This window comes from Carassius carassius, chromosome 3 (assembly GCF_963082965.1).
Source record: "Carassius carassius chromosome 3, fCarCar2.1, whole genome shotgun sequence".
Taxonomy (NCBI): Eukaryota; Metazoa; Chordata; class Actinopteri; order Cypriniformes; family Cyprinidae; genus Carassius; species Carassius carassius.
The window spans coordinates 19,887,989-19,906,585 of NC_081757.1; the positions used below are offsets into that span (position 1 = coordinate 19,887,989).

Below are 18,597 nucleotides of genomic sequence, written 5' to 3' on the forward strand. Positions count from 1 at the left end.
AATGTTATTTTTATTTATTAAAACATAATTTTAAATACATCATCATATTATGCATTATATGCATTGCAAATTATACAAAATTACATCATCGTTCTCCTTGCTTTATCATAAAGTGTTTCTCAGTGAATGGGGCACAGATTTTATGGATACTACTATCTTATCTAATAAATGTCAAATAATTTTAAAACGCGTACATTTTACAGTTGACACATCTACTTTGTCGCAAATAGGGCTGCATAAAAAAATCTAATTCGATATATTTTTCTATGCGCATTTCATCAGTAAAGGCGCTCCTGTTATTAGTAGTAAATCTCCAGCACATGCTTTCAGATGCAGTGGTATTTACTACACAGAGCCATAGTTCACTCACAAGCTATGTGAAATCAGGGTCAAAATTCACAGGCGATTCATTGCCGATTATGATCGCGATTTTGTGTAGCTTGTCAGTGAACTACTACTATTTGCAAATGAGCCTTAAGCGCCCACACTGTCAAGCTCTGTCTGTCTCTGCAGAGCACATGCGAATGTCAGCGGGAGGAAAGAGTTCTCAAGCACAAGAATGAGCAGATACAAAATGTGTGTGGTTTCATTATTTCGGATGGATAAAAAAAACATACATAAAATAAAAATTAGTAGTATAAGAGGATAAAAATAAAAGCAAAATTTTCACCAAATATACTTGGGCAGCTGTTAATATACTTGGGCAACCCGCCAAGTAAAATATATGTGTGGGAAGCACTGATTTTATGATTGCTAACACAGGGAGTTACAATTAAAATCAGAGTCATGGAATTTTAGAAGTAAATCCTAGTTACAGAATGAGGCAAACTTAGATTATTTTTTTATTTTATCTCGTTTTCTTCTTCAGTGGAGATGTTCGACACAGCTCCAGCACGCACTAGAAATGCTAGCATGAAATTCATTACGGTTTTGCATTAATTCAATAAAAACTCTCTACATTTAAAAAAAAAAACATTTTCGTCAACAATTTCAACTGCTTAAAAATATCACAATTGTTAAATGTCTCAATATCCACACAAATTACTTATTTTATTATTTGTATTTTCCTTAATTTCATTGTACATTCATAAACCAGATTAGGTCTGCCTTTAGTTTTAGTTTGAAAGCACTTTAAAATGTTTTTTTTTTTTCATTTCAGTCCATTTATTATTTCAAGGTCTTGTCTTCATCAGTTGTGTAGTCTAAATTGGCAATTGCCAGCTGAAGTGCCAACCAATTCTTGGTTTGCAGTCAGGATTGTTAAAGGTTTTTCTTTAAAGGATATCTTTAAAGATTATGAATTAAGGCTTTCAGCTGCAATTGCTCCAGGGCAAAAACAGTATAAAAACTAAATGCTGCTGCTTGTTATTTTCCCTCTGTCTCTCAGGTTGAGCCTGGAACCAGCTGTCCTCCAAGATGAACCCTTATGAATGAAAGTGAGCCTGTTCAGTAAGCTGTTAGCTTCCAGCGGTCAAAGCCATGCCTGAAGATTAGAGCCTCCTCTTGCTTACAGCAATACGAATATACAGAAGATTCTACATGACTCTTCATGTAGACCTTCCTGTGTTTGTCTTGCTGGATTAAGTCATTCCTCCCCTAATATACTATCAGCTCTGTCCCTTTCAAACCACTCCCTCTTGCACTTTCATGACCGCTTGGGAACATGTATCTGCATTTGAGAGTGGCTCCAACCTAGTCTCATGCGTCCAATGAGTGGAGAGTCAGACGGCCCTGCCCCTGAAAGAGTCTCGCAGGCCTTCCCTTTAACAGGCCCTGTGTCCTCCTCAGAGATGTCCTCACTGCAGTCACTAGGGCCAGTGCAGAGCTGGCTGGGTCAGGAGCTGGAGAAATGTGGCATCGATGCCATGATCTACACGCGCTATGTCCTTAGCCTGCTGCTGCACGACAGCTATGACTATGACCTGCAGGACCAGGTATAATTAAAACATTTCAGCACATCTGGAAAACCTTTTGTGTTTTAAATTACTTGTTTCTGTACAAATCTAACACTACATCTTAAAAAAAGGATTAGTTCACTCAAAACTTTGTGTTCTATGTCATAAGTCATACGATAATTTTTTAAAATGTAAACCAACTTTAGTGATTCTTAAAGAAAAAAGTGTCTTGCATGTTCGGTTCGATCAATTAAAACAAGCATTTAGGTAATACATTTAGTTTAGTAGTAATTCAGGTCTCTCAGTATTAGTTTTATTCCATTCAGTGATAACTAATATTTATTTTGATACTCAGCAATTATTCAGATTTCATAAAGACCACAACACTTTATTGTATCAGATGTTTATCCACAAACTTGTATGGAATAAGGCTTTGAAAATATAGTGCTTTATCTTTGTAGATTATGGTATTCTTGTTTAGGACTTTTCCTTATTTTTTTTAACCATCTTATAGAGATGGTGGACTAAAGCGACAGGTTTCAAGTAGCGTTCTTTTATCTTCTTGAGAGTAGTTTATTTGGCAGTAATTGCTTCGTAGCAGAAATTTGTGCACAGTTTCTCTACATTTATACTAAAGTATCAACACCTGGTCCTCCTTGTGCACAGGAAAATGACATCTTCCTGGGCTGGGAGAAGGGAACAGGGAAGAAATGGGGGAAGAGCAAGAGGAAGGGAGGGACTGATCTTAGTCTTGAAGAGATGAAGAAACAAGCTGCTGTGCAATGTTTACGTTCAGCATCTGATGAAGTAAGACCTTTGTGTAAAGCTGAAGCTTTTAAATCAGTGCATTACATCTCAGATCCATTTTGTTTATTTTTTGAAAATCATTGATATGCTTTGCTTTTGCCACAAAGTCTTTTAGAGTCATCCTTATTTCTGTCAAAAAAGAAATCACCAGAACCATTTCAGATGTACTCAGCAAAAAAAAAAACAGCTGAAGTTTTATATGGTTACTGTTTTAATCATGTGTATATTTGGTGCTTTTTAATCAAAGAGAGTTTTTGAAGATGTAGTGATGGAGCTATGATCCTATTTTCTGTAAAAATTTTCACCTAAAATTGCAAGTTAAATTACTTTTGTTCTCTTTCAGAATTCTGGAATTGAAAGCTTGGTCGAAGAGCTATGCTCTAAGCTCAAAGATATTCAAAACAAACAGAAAGGTTTGCATATTTTCTATGTGATGCAGGTTCAGCAAAAGTGGCATTGTCTTGCAGCTGCAACAGTTTTATGGAAATACTTCAATAATATTGCTTTGCTATTATTGTCTTACAGAAAAAGAAAGGCAAGTAAATAAAAAATCTGATACATCACAGTCTCCTGAACCAGATGAATCATTTTCTTCTAAGGACCAGGTTGAGATGTGAGTAAACCTTATAATCTGTAATGTTGTAATGTGGACTGTTGTACAGGTAGAGTTATGATCTCTATGTAGTTAATTAAAGCAATGAGACTCATATTGTAATGTGGTTTTTATTAAACTGGAAAAGCCTATGATTAACCCTTGAAACCTTCACAAAAATTCAAAATAAAATTACTAAGCAACCCCTGAACACAAAATAGTTATCATTTTAAAGCTTAGAATCTCAGAAATGGAATCTATTTCGATCAACTCTTAACTAGCGCTGAGCAGCCCCTCTAAACCGAAGTGTACTGCGGGCGGGCTTTACAATCAATGTAGCCACTTTGATTAACTCCAAAGTAGTGCCGAGTTATTTACTGATAAAAAAAAAAAAGAAAGAAACTTGTGCAATGTACTCTTGAAACATGTGCCATGTAGGGCTGCACGATTCTGGATAAATTGAGAATCACAATTTTTTGGTCTCATATGGAGATCACGATTCTTTTTTTATTATTATTACTATTATCATTATCACAAGTATATAAATTAATACTTTTATTTTGCAATGATTCTTTAAATTGATAAAGTGTGACAAAGACATTTATAACAAAATATTTCACCAATTTTGTTCTTCTGAACTCTCTATCAAAGAAACCTGAAAAAAAAAATCTACTCATCTGTTTCAACAATAATAATTATAATAATAAATGTTTTTTTGAACGGCAAATCAGAATTTTAAAATAATTTCTGAAGATCATGTGACACTGAAGACTGGATGCTGAAAATACAGCTGTGCATCACAGAAATAAATTACACATTAAAATACATTCAAGTAGAAAGCAGTTATTTTAAATTGTAAAAATATTTCAAAACTTTACTGTTTTTGCTGTACTTTGGATCAAATAAATGCAGGTTTGGTGAGCAGATGAGACTTTAAAAAAACATTACACATCTTATGGTTCAAAAACGTTTGACAGGTAGTGTGTGTATATAATACAATTAAAACCCCAGTTTTTATATTAGAATGATGAAAAGGTTGTTTAAATCACTGATTCAACGACTCACTCATACACCTACTTCACTTGTTTCATTACTGGATGAATCAGAGTTTTTGAACGATTCTCTTGAAAAAAAATTCATTCATTGACAAATAAATTAAGACACTTGTCAACAATGCAATCGACACTAACGGTATTTGAAGCGTAGTACTTTCAAAAGGGGATTTGTTCTATTTTGATAAACTTTATCCCAGTATTTCTGTGATAATATAAATGACTGTAGGACAGAAATAATACTGTGTAGTTGAAAAGATAGTTTGTGAAGATGTTTCTTACCAAACATGCTAACTGCTCTCTCTGTGTCAGCGGCAGTGCGAGCACGGATTTGAATGATCCAGTGACACTTTGTCAAAGGATTAACAGACTCGGGGAATCGTTGTCATTTAGAAATGAGATCGAGAGGGTGTCTGAATCGAGATCGCGATCTTTTAACGATTAATCGTGCAGCTCTAGTGCCATGTACTCTGAAACTTGTGCCATGTACTCTATTAAGAATATCATACAGCTCAGATAGTCATGTCATACGTCAATTGAAAGGTCTCATTGAGTAGAATAAAACAAGCATAATTGTTTGGGGCTTTGAATAAACTGTAGCAAGGTTTTTGTACAGGAAGTCACCACCAAACCCATATGAAAATAATATATTGATATCACTGTTTTAGTTGTAACTTCATAAAACATCAGATCGTGATCGTAAAAAAAAAGGGACCATTATTTAGAAAATATTCTCTTAATTAAAATGAGCCCAAAATCACTATAATCTGCCATTTATATCTAGAGATTTTCCTCATGGATTTTTAACACCGCTGAACAGGCAGCATGTAGTTTAGCCAAAAAATCTAAGGTAGCTGTCATGTGGCGATTTTGCTCATAACGTCATTAAACATGCAAATATCATAGAAAATGACACATCATTATTTGCAGGATAGTCTCCCGATTTAAAAAAAAAAAAAAGCCCAAACTCACTATAATCCATCACTTATAAAAAATATCTCCTAAAGATATAACACATAGAAAAGAATTGGGCCATATAGATTAGCAAACATATCAGAGGTTGCAGTCCTGTGGCGTTTTAGGCTCGTAACTTGACCAAACATCCATAGATATTTAAAAACAGCACAGCATTATATTCAAAGAATTCTCTCGACTTAAAAGAAACCAAATGTTTCATAATCTGTCCATCAGATCAAAAGATTTTGTTCATAGAGCTGTAACACAGGCGCACTGCAGAGATGCAAAAAAAAAGCTCTGCTTCACTTTGCATTTTTATTTCATAACTTCATGAAACATGCATAGATCTTGAAAACTGACGTCATTAATTTACAGAAAATGAATTATTAAAAGGAGCCCAAACTCATTGTTCATTGTGTCTTAATGTTATCATACACATGAAACCATTAAATTGAGAAAAACTCGAATGAAAAAAATACTCGAAACATGCATAGATCATGGAAAATGTCATTATTCAGAAAATTATCTTGATTAAAATGAGCCCAATCATACCATAATCTTTCATTTAGATCTAAATATATTCATCATCGAATTATAACACATAAAACTCCAAATGCGCACGTTGCAATATTCTAATTGTTTTTTTATGCTTATCATTTCATGAAACTTGCTCAGATTGTGGAAAAAGGCATATCACTATTTACAGCAGATTCTCACGATTGAAAGAAATAAAAAATAAACAATCCATTGTCTTTCGCATGTAAGCAAAAGGCATATTTTTCAAAATACCGTATTTTCCGGACTTTAAGTCGCACTTTTTTTCATAGTTTGGCTGGTCCTGCGACTTATAGTCAGGTGCGACTTATTTATCAAAATTAATTTGACATGAACCGAGAGAAATGAACCAAGAGAAGACATTACCGTCTACAGCCGCGAGATGGCGCTCTATGCTGCTCAGTGCTCCTGTAGTCTACCACTGAGCAGCATAGAGCGCCCTCTCGCGGCTAGAGACGGTAATGTTTTCTCTTGGTGCTTGGTTCTAAATAAATGCGACTTATAGTCCAGTGCGACTTATGTTTTTTTCCTCGTCATGACGTATTTTTGGACTGATGCGACTTATACTCAGGTGCGACTTATAGTCCGAAAAATATGGTATCTGCTTTAATCAACACAAAATTTCACATTTGTAAGCTTGGAATCTGACCTTTACAATGAATGTAGTCACTTTGATTAACTCCTAAGTAGTGCTGAGTTTTGTGCTGATAAATAAAAAAATGTGTTTTCATAATTTATGAAAAGAAAAATTGTGCCATGTACTCTTAATATGTCAGAAACATCATACAGCTCAGATAGTTATGTCATTTGAAATGTCTCATTGAGTAGAATAAAACAAGTATAATTATTTTATTTTTTTGACCAACCACAAAATTTAATTCACAAACAGCACACATGTTTTGGAACATCACCAAAAAATAATTTATTTCTTTCATGAGATATTGAACATCAAATAAGAATACAAATATTTCCCTTGACCACACAAATTCTTCTTACATTTTATCACCTATTTCTCAGCATGAGAATATTCAAATGCAAAGATTTTTTCCCCCATAAAAATATAGAAAAATATATACCAGAAGATACCTACCTTTTGACTCTCCTTGCTACGGTCGTTTATAAAATTCCTTCAAGGATTCGAGAGCTTAACAAAAAGTTTTGTTACAAAATACTGTGACTTTAGATACTTTAAGCTATAACCACAAAATTTGAAACCGAAACAGTTAACATGCTGGGGAACATCATCAAAGAATTTTCCTCCTGAGATATTGAATGTCAAATAAGACTGACATGAAAAATTTCTCTTGAGCATTCAAATTTTTCGTTTTAGCTACAATTAAATAATTAAAATATTTTTTTTTAGATATGCTGACATCTCAGAGCAGCTCTGGAGATGAAGTTCATATGTTTATATCCTTTATATATTGAGAAGCAGATGCTGAAAGTACTGTGAGCATCATGCATAGTAGATGAAACCGTGCCATTCATTCAAAGAGACACTCAGTACGTGCAGACTTATCAGCTACCTGCACTTGACTGGCTGTTCTCATGTTAATTTCTGCTGTGTGATAGGCTGTTAGATATCAAGTAAAAGATATCTAACATATCTAAGATATCTAGAGATGAAAAAAAAGTGCAACAATATCTGTGCGTTATTTGGGTGCAGCAAAATATAATAGCAACTTATATTAATTTATATTAGTGTTCCTGTAGCTCAATTGGTAGAGCATTGCGTTATCAAGCGCAAGGTTGAGGGTTCGAATCCCCGGGAACACGCGATAGGTAAAAATTGATAGCCTGAATGCACTGTAAGTCGCTTTGGATAAAAGCGTCTGCTAAATGCATTAATTTAATTTAATTTAACTTATTATCCCAAATAGCAACTTGAAGATGACCTTATGCTGTATTTGCTAGGGGTGCTCCAATCAGGATTTTTGAGGCCAATTGGCGATCACAGAAGGCAGTATCTGCCGATACGATCACCGATACCAATATTCACTCAGTGCCTGAATTTAATTTTTGAAAATGATTTCCCCTCTTGTGAGAGCAGGTTTTTTTTATTATTATTAATAAATATATTTTTTAAATATACTTTTCAAAAATATGTATTTATCTCACCTAAATGTTTGATCATGCACTGTATTTTTGTTTTGACAATTGTGCAATTGTTACACAATAGCTTACACACAGAACAAGCCTGATTTTGTGAGCAGTATGTGAGGCAGCCTTTCACTCCAGGTTCACACACACACTCCGTTTTGCACTGCGTATGCAGTCCATGTGCGATATACAAGCGGTGCAGAAGCAGCACTGACTGTGCTTTCCCATGGGAGTCTGCAACTGATTAATCGGAGCCCCCCTAGTATTTGCTCTTAATTCTTCATGCTATTATTTTACCCTTATTATTATTATTATTATTATTATTATAATAATAATAATTATTATTAATACTATCATTTTTTGTGTGTTATTCTTATTATAATGTGGTTGTTTTTGCTCCTTAGGTACTATGAAGCTTTCCCACCTCTCTCAGAAAAATCTGTTTGTCTCCAAGAAATCATGACCGTGTGGAACAAAGCTAAAGCCTGCACATATTCCAGCTCATCATCATCTGCTGTCCCTCAAACAAGCACAGACACATCCTCTCCAAAAGACTGCACCAGCGAAGGTGAAGCTTTTAAAGACCGAACAGTTGATGCACCCAGTTCCACCACCTCAATCTGTGAGAGGGCCCAGCAGCGACGTACTAAGAGGGAGAAGGAAAACCGATTCCATGGAAGCGCAACAGGGGTGACTGATGATCAAGTTCCTCCTCATAGTAAGCGGCAGGCGAGACACCGGTCTGAGGGGAGGTTCCGTCCCAGATCGTGGTCCTCTGGCTCTAGTGAGGCTGGCTCAAGCTCCAGTGGTAACCAGGTTGACCAGATCCCTAGTTGCAAAGCAGTCCGCATAAGACACAAGTCTCGAGAAGTCAGCAGCAGAAACAAAAGAGGCCGCAGTGGCAGCGGACAGGTCAAACTGGCCCTTAAAGTCATCAACAAAGAAGAGCGGAAAAATGCACGAGCCAACATCAGTACCGCCGGAGGCCTATCTAAACAGCAGCACTACATGAAAAAAGGCAAACGACCTCTGAGGGAGATCCGCAAAGATGCTAATCTGGTTGAGGCACAGGAGTCAGGAGGAGAAGCCAAAAGAAAAGAATATATGGAGGAGCCACTTTGGTACACAGAGCCCATCTCGGAGTACTTTGTCCCTCTCAGTAGAAGTAAATTAGAGACAAAGTATCGTAGTAAAGAAGACTCTTCCAATGACTTGGCCATGTCCATTGATGTAGACTGTCTGTCAGAGAGAATTCAAGGAATCTGCATTGCAAATTCTTGTATTCAAAGGGCATACCTTGCAGCAGGCACTTTTGTGGATGGCCACTTCATTGAAGTGTCTGGTGAAGGTGACGAAGAGGCTCCTGAACTAAATGGGATTCCAAGCTGCCCTCCTCCTGAAGATGGTCAAAATTTAGATGACGAGCATCTGTCTGAATTCACTCACTTCTATGAAGTTGATCTTTATCAATCCATATTGGATCCTAGTGCCTCAGATGCGGTACAAGAAAGCCGAATCCTGAACATGATTCGACAAAAGAGCATGGAGCGAAAACACTTTGAAGCAGGATGTGTAGTTTTAGATGGCCTTGAGCTGCAAGGGGAAAGTGCAATAAGGGTTGATTCTCTGGGAGCCTCAGAAGCAGATGTTTCTATAACACAAGATATGGAAAATATTGCCCAAGTGTGGGAGTGCTGTTCGTCATCAAGCTTGGAAGATTTGGAAGGCGAAAGCTGTCCGGGTGACTCTCCAGTCAGGCTCTCCCCAGTGTTGAACAGTGTTCCGTTTAACTTTAGAAAATTGTCTGGAGCTTTTGTAGGGCCTCATCTCCAAGAAGCCAGCAGTAGCATCTCTGCCCTAAACTCTTGTTTTCCACTTTTTGAGTTGCAATACGATAGCCCTTCCTTTTCTTTTCCCTGCGACTCGCTTACGGAGGGACAGGACAATGTAGATTCAAGTAGCTGTTTAGATCCACAAGGAAGCAAACAGTCCCGTTTGTTAATTTGGACCAAAAACAGTGCCTTTGATGAAACAGAACACTGCTCTAACTTATCAACAAGGACCTGCAGTCCCTGGTCCCACTCAGAGGAGACACGGTCAGATAGTGAACAGATAAATGCTCCAGCAGATGAATCCGCTCAGTTTGGTAGTGAAGAGGTCAGCTGTATATCCCTTATCCCACCTTTATGCCTAGAAGAAGAGCTTTTAGATTTCTTTCAAGAGAACTCCAGTCACCAGCAGGAAGAATCCAGTGTAGGCACAGAATCCAACCAGCCCTTCAATAAGAAATCGAAATTGGAGTCTGTTTGTGGAATAGCATTAGAGCAGGATGAGAGTAAACTCTATAATGCTGTTGTGTTTTCAGATGTCCCAAATCAACAAAGTGATGAATACACCTCAGGGATAATAAAAGACATTTGGATGGCTATTGGAGACAGAGACTGTGTCTTAACACTCGGGGTAAAGAATACAGGAGAGCACCTGTTTCCAGAGGAGACTACCGGCTACCAATGCAGCTGTCTTGACAAGGATGTAAAAGGTGAAATTATTCAAAAGAAAGCTGTGCAGTGTTCGGAGTATCATCTTTGGGATGGGCAGAAGGAGGACGAGGGACTTCATAAAAACAAACTCTCTAAATCGAATGATGGGGATTACACAACGCCGGCCAAGCCTTGGAATTGTAATTCACAGGACAGCACCTCCTTTATCCTTGGTGGGGTTTATGGAGAACTGAAGAGTCTAAGCGGCGACAGGGAATGGGCTATGATTCCACCTGGTGATGCTTGTGGCAGTTTGTTGCAGTGTGCAGCAACCACATCTGCTGACATGGTAACCATTTCAGGGGCGGATGTGTTCATGAACACGAGCAGTTGCTTTGCTCCTGGCCACAAGCCATTGTGGAGACCTCTTGTGTCCCTTGGTCAAAATGAGCAGGCTACCAAGGGACCGGGGGATGGTTTAAATAAGGGATTTTCTGTTGTCTTCCATGAAGATTTACTGGGATCTTGCGGAGGCTTCCGTGGAGAAGATTCAGGACTGGAATACCCGTTTTCATCCTTTGATTTGAACAACCCATTTTCCCAGGTCCTGCATGTGGAGTGCTCCTTTGAGCCAGAGGATATGGCCTCTTTCAGCCCGGGATTTAAGCCAAAATCCATATTATGCTCCAACAATGAGCCCTTTTGCCCTTGGTTATATGGCATCAACCGGACTCGGTATCGGGCCATTCGAATTTCCCCAAGGACTCATTTCCGGCCAATATCTGCCTCTGAGCTTTCTCCAGGTGGTGGCAGTGAGTCAGATGTAGAGTCTGAGAAAGAGGAAGCAAGTCTTCCAATTGGTCAAGCAGACCTCTTTGATGACCCACAGGCTGACCTCAAGCCTCTCGAGGAGGACGCTGAGTGTGAAGGCCCTTACTACGGAAAATCCGAGCTGGAGTCTGGGAAGTTCCTACCCAGATTAAAGAAGTCTGGCATGGAGAAGAGTGCCCAGACATCGCTCGATTCACAGGAGGGTGGGAGCACCCTTCTGCCGATCACTGAACAAGAGATTTGCGTACATTGTGAGATGGCATCGGTTTCGGTGCCATGTTCTCATGTGCAGTCCTCTGTTCATCAGCAAGAGGAATCTAGCAGGGAGACAGAGTCTTGCAAATGCACTGCAACTGATCAGATTCCAAAAAGTGAGAAGTCAGTTGATGTTGCTCAAGATATACATGAGGTAAGTGACTGCAGAGCCAATCTTTTCTCTGTTATCTAACCTTCAGAGAAATGCATATGGAAAATTGTACGATAAATTATCATGTTTTGATTGATTGATACTGATGTTGCGGTCACCTGCACTTGAATGCACTGAATTTATATATTTGAGAGTACTTATACTCTATATAATATTTCTTATTATAATATAATATAATCTTTAAAGGGGTCATATGATGTTTTTTTAAAGAAAGTTATTTTGTGTATTAGGTTTAACAGAATATGTTGACATGCTTTAATAAAAAATAAAAAACACAGTATTTTTCAAATACTGTACATTTATTGTAGGTCCTCTCTCAAATGCGTAGTTTTCTACAAAGTCCATTCTTCCGACAAGCGCAGTCTGCTCTGATTGATCCACTGAACCAGTGCATCATGATTGGCCGAACACCGCAAGCACTCGTCGGAAATGTAATGCTCCTTTCCATACATAATTTTGGTGTCTTTGGAAAGAAGACCCTTTGGGCTTTACTTTTTAATCAACTAGATTTGATAATGCTCAAAAATATTAAAAATGATAGACACTGAAGTGCCTTGAATTTTTTTTTTTACCACACTGAATATATATTTTTTTATATATAAAAATACATAAAATCAGTCCTGGATCAATCTAGAATAGTAATGGGTTGAAAGTCACATGTCTCATGAGTTTCTATTTCAAATCCGAAGAAGATATAATGAAAAATGAGATTCCTGCTAATATTTTTCTAATATTTTTTCTAGACTATGTCTCCACCCCCAAATATAACAAATATTTAACAACTGTATTGAAGGCTTCTACAAACTATTTAAGTCATTAAACATACCACTGCATATTTTATTTCAATTATAAAACACTAGACAGAAACTTAAACATCATATTAGTGATTTATTTGAGCACTAGAAAAATAAAATAAGAATAATTTGAGTAAGATTTTTTTTTAACTTTGTATGCCAATTACAGAACATCCTGAGATTGCTACAAATGCAGCATTTACAATGAATTACAGTGAAAATACGTGCTGATGTGCTGATGGCCAGTTATAGAGATGGTAATCATAATGATGAGCCATAAAGTCAATAAACCACTCTCTATTCATATGTTCATCTATAGCCGTGATAGCGAGCTGATTTGCACTCAAACATATGGTAATCATGAAGATACATTCAACATAAAACACACTCACACATATATAAAAACTGTTGAAAAATAAAACGAATAAAGAAAAAGGCGATTGCTAAGTTCCGCCTCCATCAGATGACAGGTGCGTCAGAGCGCATCACGAGAGAGCGCCAATTCAAATATACTATCTTTCGCCTATCTTTCACTTTTTTTCTTTGTGGATCGTCTCATTCTGTTTGTGACACTGTACGCTACAAAACCATGCCGTTTTTTTTACTACCAAGATGCAGTTTCTGAGCATGAGTTATTCATAACGGACACAAACAGTTCCGTCACTGAAGAACTGAAACGTAAACAAAGTAATTATGATCCATATTACAACGTTATTGCTTCGTTGGACTAAACGTGCTTCACGAGATGTCCTTCAGTGGACCCTTACCTTTCTAACTAAACCAGGATTTACAGCTGTGGATGTGTTTATGACTCATTATCATGATTAATCTGGTATGTACCTAGTTTTCATTCATGTTTTGATGTGTACTGCTTACACAGATGTAGCAAATACAATCTTTATAAGCTTTACATTGAAAAACAGCACTCTTGTCGATGCTTGAGGCTTAGATCTTTATAATAATATAGTTTGTCAAGATTAAATTTGTCCCGTTTCATTTAATCTATTTGTAAATATTGACACGTGCAAACAAGGGGAGTTGAGGATGCCCGCGTCGGGGTGCAGGTTAACAGGTTAATAATATCCTTAGTTTTACCCTCAGTTCAAGCCCGAAAGAGGAACCGAGTCACGTGACAGACACCGTGATGAAGCTCGTATGTGTTTGCAGTACACAAGCCACGGACAGTTAAGACAGCTGACTCCACTGTGTGACCCTGTCTCTCTCACTCATACACACGATGCGCAAAACTCCGCATTCGAACAGTCAATAGCAAATTCTTAAACTAATAACAAAACATACTTAAAGGGATAGTTCACCCAAAAATCATAATTATGTCATTAATAACTCGCCCTCATTTCGTTCCAAACCAGTAAGACCTCCATTTATCTTTGGAACACAGTTTAAGATATTTTAGATTTAGTCAGAGAGCTCTCAGTCCCTCCATTGAAACTGTGTGTACGGTATACTGTCCATGTCCAGAAAGGTAAGGAAAACATCATCAAGTAGTCCATGTGACATCAGAGGGTCAGTTAGAATTTTTTGAAGCATCGAAAATACATTTTGGTCCAAAAATAGCAAAAACTATGACTTTATTCAGCATTGTCTTCTCTTCCGTGTCTGTTGTGAGAGAGTTCAAATCAAAGCATTTTGTGATATCCGGTTTGTGAATGAATCATTCGATGTAACTGGATCTTTTTGAACCAGTTCACCAAATCGAACTGAATCGTTTTAAATGGTTTGCGTCTCCAATAGGCATTAATCCACAAAGGACTCGAGCTGTTAACTTTTTAAATTTGGCTGACACTCCCTCTGAGTTAAAACAAACCAATATCCCAGAGTAATTCATGTACTCAAACAGTACACTGACTGAACTGCTGTGAAGAGAGAACTGAAGATGAACACTGAGCCGAGCCAGATAATGACTCGTTCACGAGTCAAGAACCAGTTGCATCGGTTTTTGGATCACCAGTAGTTCTTTCGGACAGTTCGATTCAATAAATCGGTTGAAGAAAACGGTTCACCGGTTCTTTTGCGCTCGACGTAATGGCGTCATTGGCGATGATTGCCCTTCATTCAAGCCTTCGGTTTACCTGGGCTCATAACATTAGCACAGAATCAGTTCAGAATCAATCACCAAAAGAATCAGTTCGGTTCAGACGCTCTGTGTGTCGGTCTGCTTCATACTGAATCACAAATGCACAGTATCATCAGCTCCTCGATTCTTCTTATCTGGCTCGGCTCGGTGTTCATCTTCAGTTCTCTCTTCACAGCAGTTCAGTCAGTGTACTGTTTGAGTACATGAATTACTCCGGGATATTGGTTTGTTTTGTCTCAGAGGGAGTGTCAGCCACATTAAAAAAGTTAACAGCTTAAGTCATTTGTGCATTAATGCGTATTGGAGACGCGAACAGTTTAAAACGATTCATTTCGATTTGGTGAACTGGTTCAAAAAGATCCAGTTACTTAGAATGATTCGTTCGCGAACCAGATATCACAAACTGCTTTGTTTTGAACTCTCTCTCACAACAGACCCGGAAGAGAAGACAATGCTGAATAAAGTCATAGTTTTTGCTATTTTTGGACCAAAATGTATTTTCGATGCTTCAAAAAAATTCGAACTGACCCTCTGATGTCACGTGGACTACTTTGATGTTTTTCTTACCTTTCTGGACATGGAAGGTATACCGACAGTATACTGTACACACAGTTTCAATGGAGGGACTGAGAGCTCTCTGACTAAATCTAAAATATCTTAAACTGTGTTCCGAAGATAAATGGAGGTCTTACTGGTTTGGAACGACATTAGGGTGAGTTATTAATAACATAATTATGATTTTTGGGTGAACTATCACTTTAAAGTAGCTTATTCAAAAGCGCCAAATTGTTGTAGCAGTCAGAATTGCCTCCTCTCCTAGGTCGTCCATAAAATGTTATTGTTCTATTGTAAGTAATCTTAAAGATTCCTAAATGCATCTACTTTCGGAAGGCCAAATAAAGTGATTTTGCTTTCACCTAGATTAGGGCTAGGCAAGTTTGGTCTAGAGAGTCAGTCCTGCAGAGTTCAGCTTCAAACTTAATCAAACACACCTGAACAAGCTCATCAATGTCTTCAGGATTACTAAGGGTACAGGCAGGTGAGTTTTTTTTTTTTTTTTTTTTAGGGTTGGAGCTGAATTGCAGGACTGAAGCTCTCCAGGACCGAACTTGCCTACCCTTGGCCTAGATATACAGCATCTCCCTGACATGGCTGCTTCAACACTAACTACGGTTACTGAAATCAAGCCTTCTTTCTTTGCGTGAATATTTGGGTGGCATTACGCAAATATTTCCACATAGTGATGTAGATATGGGGGGGTGTTTGAATGAGCTGTTTTAGGTGGGTGTGGCAGAGTTTTAACTTTGATAAAGAATATCTCTTGGGTTTTAAGACTTTAGTCTTTGCAACTTCAGGGATCTTATCTATTCACTAACAGCTTGTAACACTCCAAAGAGAAAGGAAAACTTAAAATCACATCATATGACCCCTTTAATGATCTACCTTTCACCTTTTCAAAAGTAAAAAAAAATTTTTTTTAAATGCTATTATTGATTGACTTTCTTTGTCTCTTAAACAGTTTCCACTGTTGAATTTTGGAGAACAGTGCTTAACTAATATGCAGCAAGAAGAGTGCTGGTGGCAAAGTACTCTGTGTTCTCCTTTATTTCCAAGTCCTCAGTGCGGAGGTAAAACGAGTACAACATTTAGCCGTATTAGATACTGGGGAAGTCAGTTGTACACTGCTTTGATAAACCCATTGATCCATTAATAGGGAATAATCATGATGGATCTTAATGTCAAATTATAGACACCACACTTTAATGGAAAAGGGAGTTTGTTTGTTCTAAATGTTGTATCCTCCTTTGTTTCTAGGAAGCAGTAATGTATGATTCTTCTGGTGAGCGCGGAGGCATACCAATGCTAATTTCCTCCTATCACTTTCAGCCAAAACCCAGAGGAAAGATAGGAGGACCCTTAACAAGAAGCCCTGTTATTCCTCAGTCAATTAATCCAAAACGGCGTATCACCAAGATGAAAGCATAAAGAGAGGAAACGTGGCAGTAGGTTTGACGTACAGTTAGATGATTCTTTTCAAAATCATTTATTATAGGCTTGTTTTCAGTCTGTTAATTCCTAGGTTGATCAATTTTGAAAATAATAAAAACAGCATAGTTAAGCATTAAGTTTGTTCTTTAATTTACCCCTAACAGATTTTAGCTTCACTTTTACGTTTGCTCTAGGATACACTATAACTGTGGTCCTACTGTTTGTGCATGTTCTTGTGAATCTAGTCTCAGTCCTTCTAATAGTCAAAGTTTCTGTGACTGAACTATGAATAATCAGAAGTCAGGTTGAAAGCGCTACAATTGCGACACCCCCTACCCTAATCAGATAATTTACCGGTTTGCTTATTTTTTTTTCTTTTAAATTACTTGTAGAGGATTGAGTTGTGTGAGGTTGAAAAGAGAAAATCCCCCTCCCACCCCCCACTTTTGTTTTGTCACATCAGTTATTGGTTTATGCTCCCTTTTAGTTCAGTGCTGCTTTGAAAGCATGTTAAAGAAATAAAGCAGGGTGCATATGTTGAAGGTGTGATAATACAACAATTAAAACCGCTAAAACGGAAGGCTCAATCAAGAAATAACCCCCTTGTCCTTGAAATTCGAAGTTGCTTTCTTTGCTTGAGTTTTCCCTTTTAACACAGCCATTGTGATAAATGTTACAGTTTGCTACGTTATTTTGTCCACTTCAGGTAAAAAAAAAAAAAAATGCTTTTTATGCGTTTGTCAGATAGCTTGATTTGAAAAGTCACCTTTCATAAAAGTACATTTTACAGAGGGTCATAGTTTCAAAGGACCATTTACATGGGGGGCGGGGGGGGGAGAATAGTTTACTGAATATTTTGACCCAACTATACAATTTCACGTTAGTTGTTTCAATGCCTTTAAAACTATACAGTTTACACCATATAGTTGATCGATCTGCATCTATCAGTTGCAGTTTAGTGTAAAGTTTACGTATTTCAGTTAAATCTGTTCCCCTTCTTTACAACACAGAATTGTGACTACTGATGATTTGTAATTTGGATTCATTGTTTTATTTTTTTTTTACTTAAAAAGAATTGAGTTTCCAGTAATGGGAGTTGATTGCTTGAAGGTTGATTCTTTTCAAGTACTTTTCCTTCTTCTTGTCTCAGAAATATTTGGTTGTTTCATTGTGTGCTAATGTATCATTGAAGAGGGGTGTATAAAAGCAATTTAGTATTTTGGCACACCATAACTCTACAACCTTACAACATATTAATGTATGTTTGTTAAAAAATATATATGCATAGGGTTTATTTGTGACACATGTTCCCACACAGCATAAGGCCCAAATTACTTTCCCTACAAAGTTGCTTGCCTATAATTTATTTTATGGCTTTGGAGTGAGAGGTGGTAGGGATATGGTGTTCATAATTCAAAAGCCAATCCATCGTAAATTTCATTTTTGCTCTAATACCATCTTATCCATTCGCTTTCGTCGTCTTCACTCTAATGGATGTGTAGTTTACCATCTGCTAGCTTAATTCTAACCTGGATGGGTATTTTCCCCCCTTTCATTGTAATTTTTTTTTTGTTTTTTTTTACCGATATTAGCATGAGAAATTACTACATGTATGCTACATCAGCAGAGTGTAAATTGCTACGATGTGAAATTTGGTGACATTTTCTTTTTTTCTTTCTTTTTTTTTTTTTTTTTTTTTGAGCACCCTCAAGTACCTTAAGTGTGTGCATTCTTTTTCTGTACCAATGTGGGGAAACTGGTTTTAAAGCATTACTTGTTTGATGTTTGTAAGGGGGAATTTGAATGTGGTATTGAAATAGAAAATTATATCGCCCCATTCATCATTGACCAACAGATGCCTTTTGAAAAATTCCCAAATTGGGCACAAGGATTTCATTTTCTAAACTTTATTTGGCATAAAATGTCAAATAAATTAAATTAAAAAAGCAAAAATGTATATAAATATATATAACAGTGATTACATATAACTTAAATGTGCTTATTCCCCTTTGCAAGTGAGAGT

At 37.2% G+C, this 18,597-nt stretch overlaps 1 protein-coding gene across 1 annotated transcript; it reads left to right on the forward strand.

Moving 5' to 3' along the window:
• The first annotated feature begins 1,359 nt into the window (after positions 1-1,359).
• On the forward strand, positions 1,360-16,512 carry LOC132122722 (uncharacterized protein KIAA0232-like). Its single transcript, XM_059533071.1, has 7 exons — positions 1,360-1,934; positions 2,562-2,702; positions 3,046-3,115; positions 3,228-3,315; positions 8,363-11,678; positions 16,105-16,213; positions 16,401-16,512. Exons 1-7 carry the CDS (start codon positions 1,701-1,703, stop codon positions 16,415-16,417), a joined length of 3,975 nt encoding a protein of 1,324 aa, XP_059389054.1. The 5' UTR covers positions 1,360-1,700; the 3' UTR covers positions 16,418-16,512.
• The last annotated feature ends 2,085 nt before the right edge of the window (positions 16,513-18,597 follow it).

Excerpts from the sequence above, each read along its gene's own strand:
- LOC132122722 (XM_059533071.1), top strand. The coding sequence starts at position 1,701 with ATGCGTCCAATGAGTGGAGAGTCAGACGGCCCTGCCCCTGAAAGAGTC. Across the intron at positions 3,116-3,227 it reads TATTCAAAACAAACAGAAAG|AAAAAGAAAGGCAAGTAAAT; the intron begins GTTTGCATATTT and ends ATTGTCTTACAG. Across the intron at positions 3,316-8,362 it reads TCTAAGGACCAGGTTGAGAT|GTACTATGAAGCTTTCCCAC; the intron begins GTGAGTAAACCT and ends TTTGCTCCTTAG.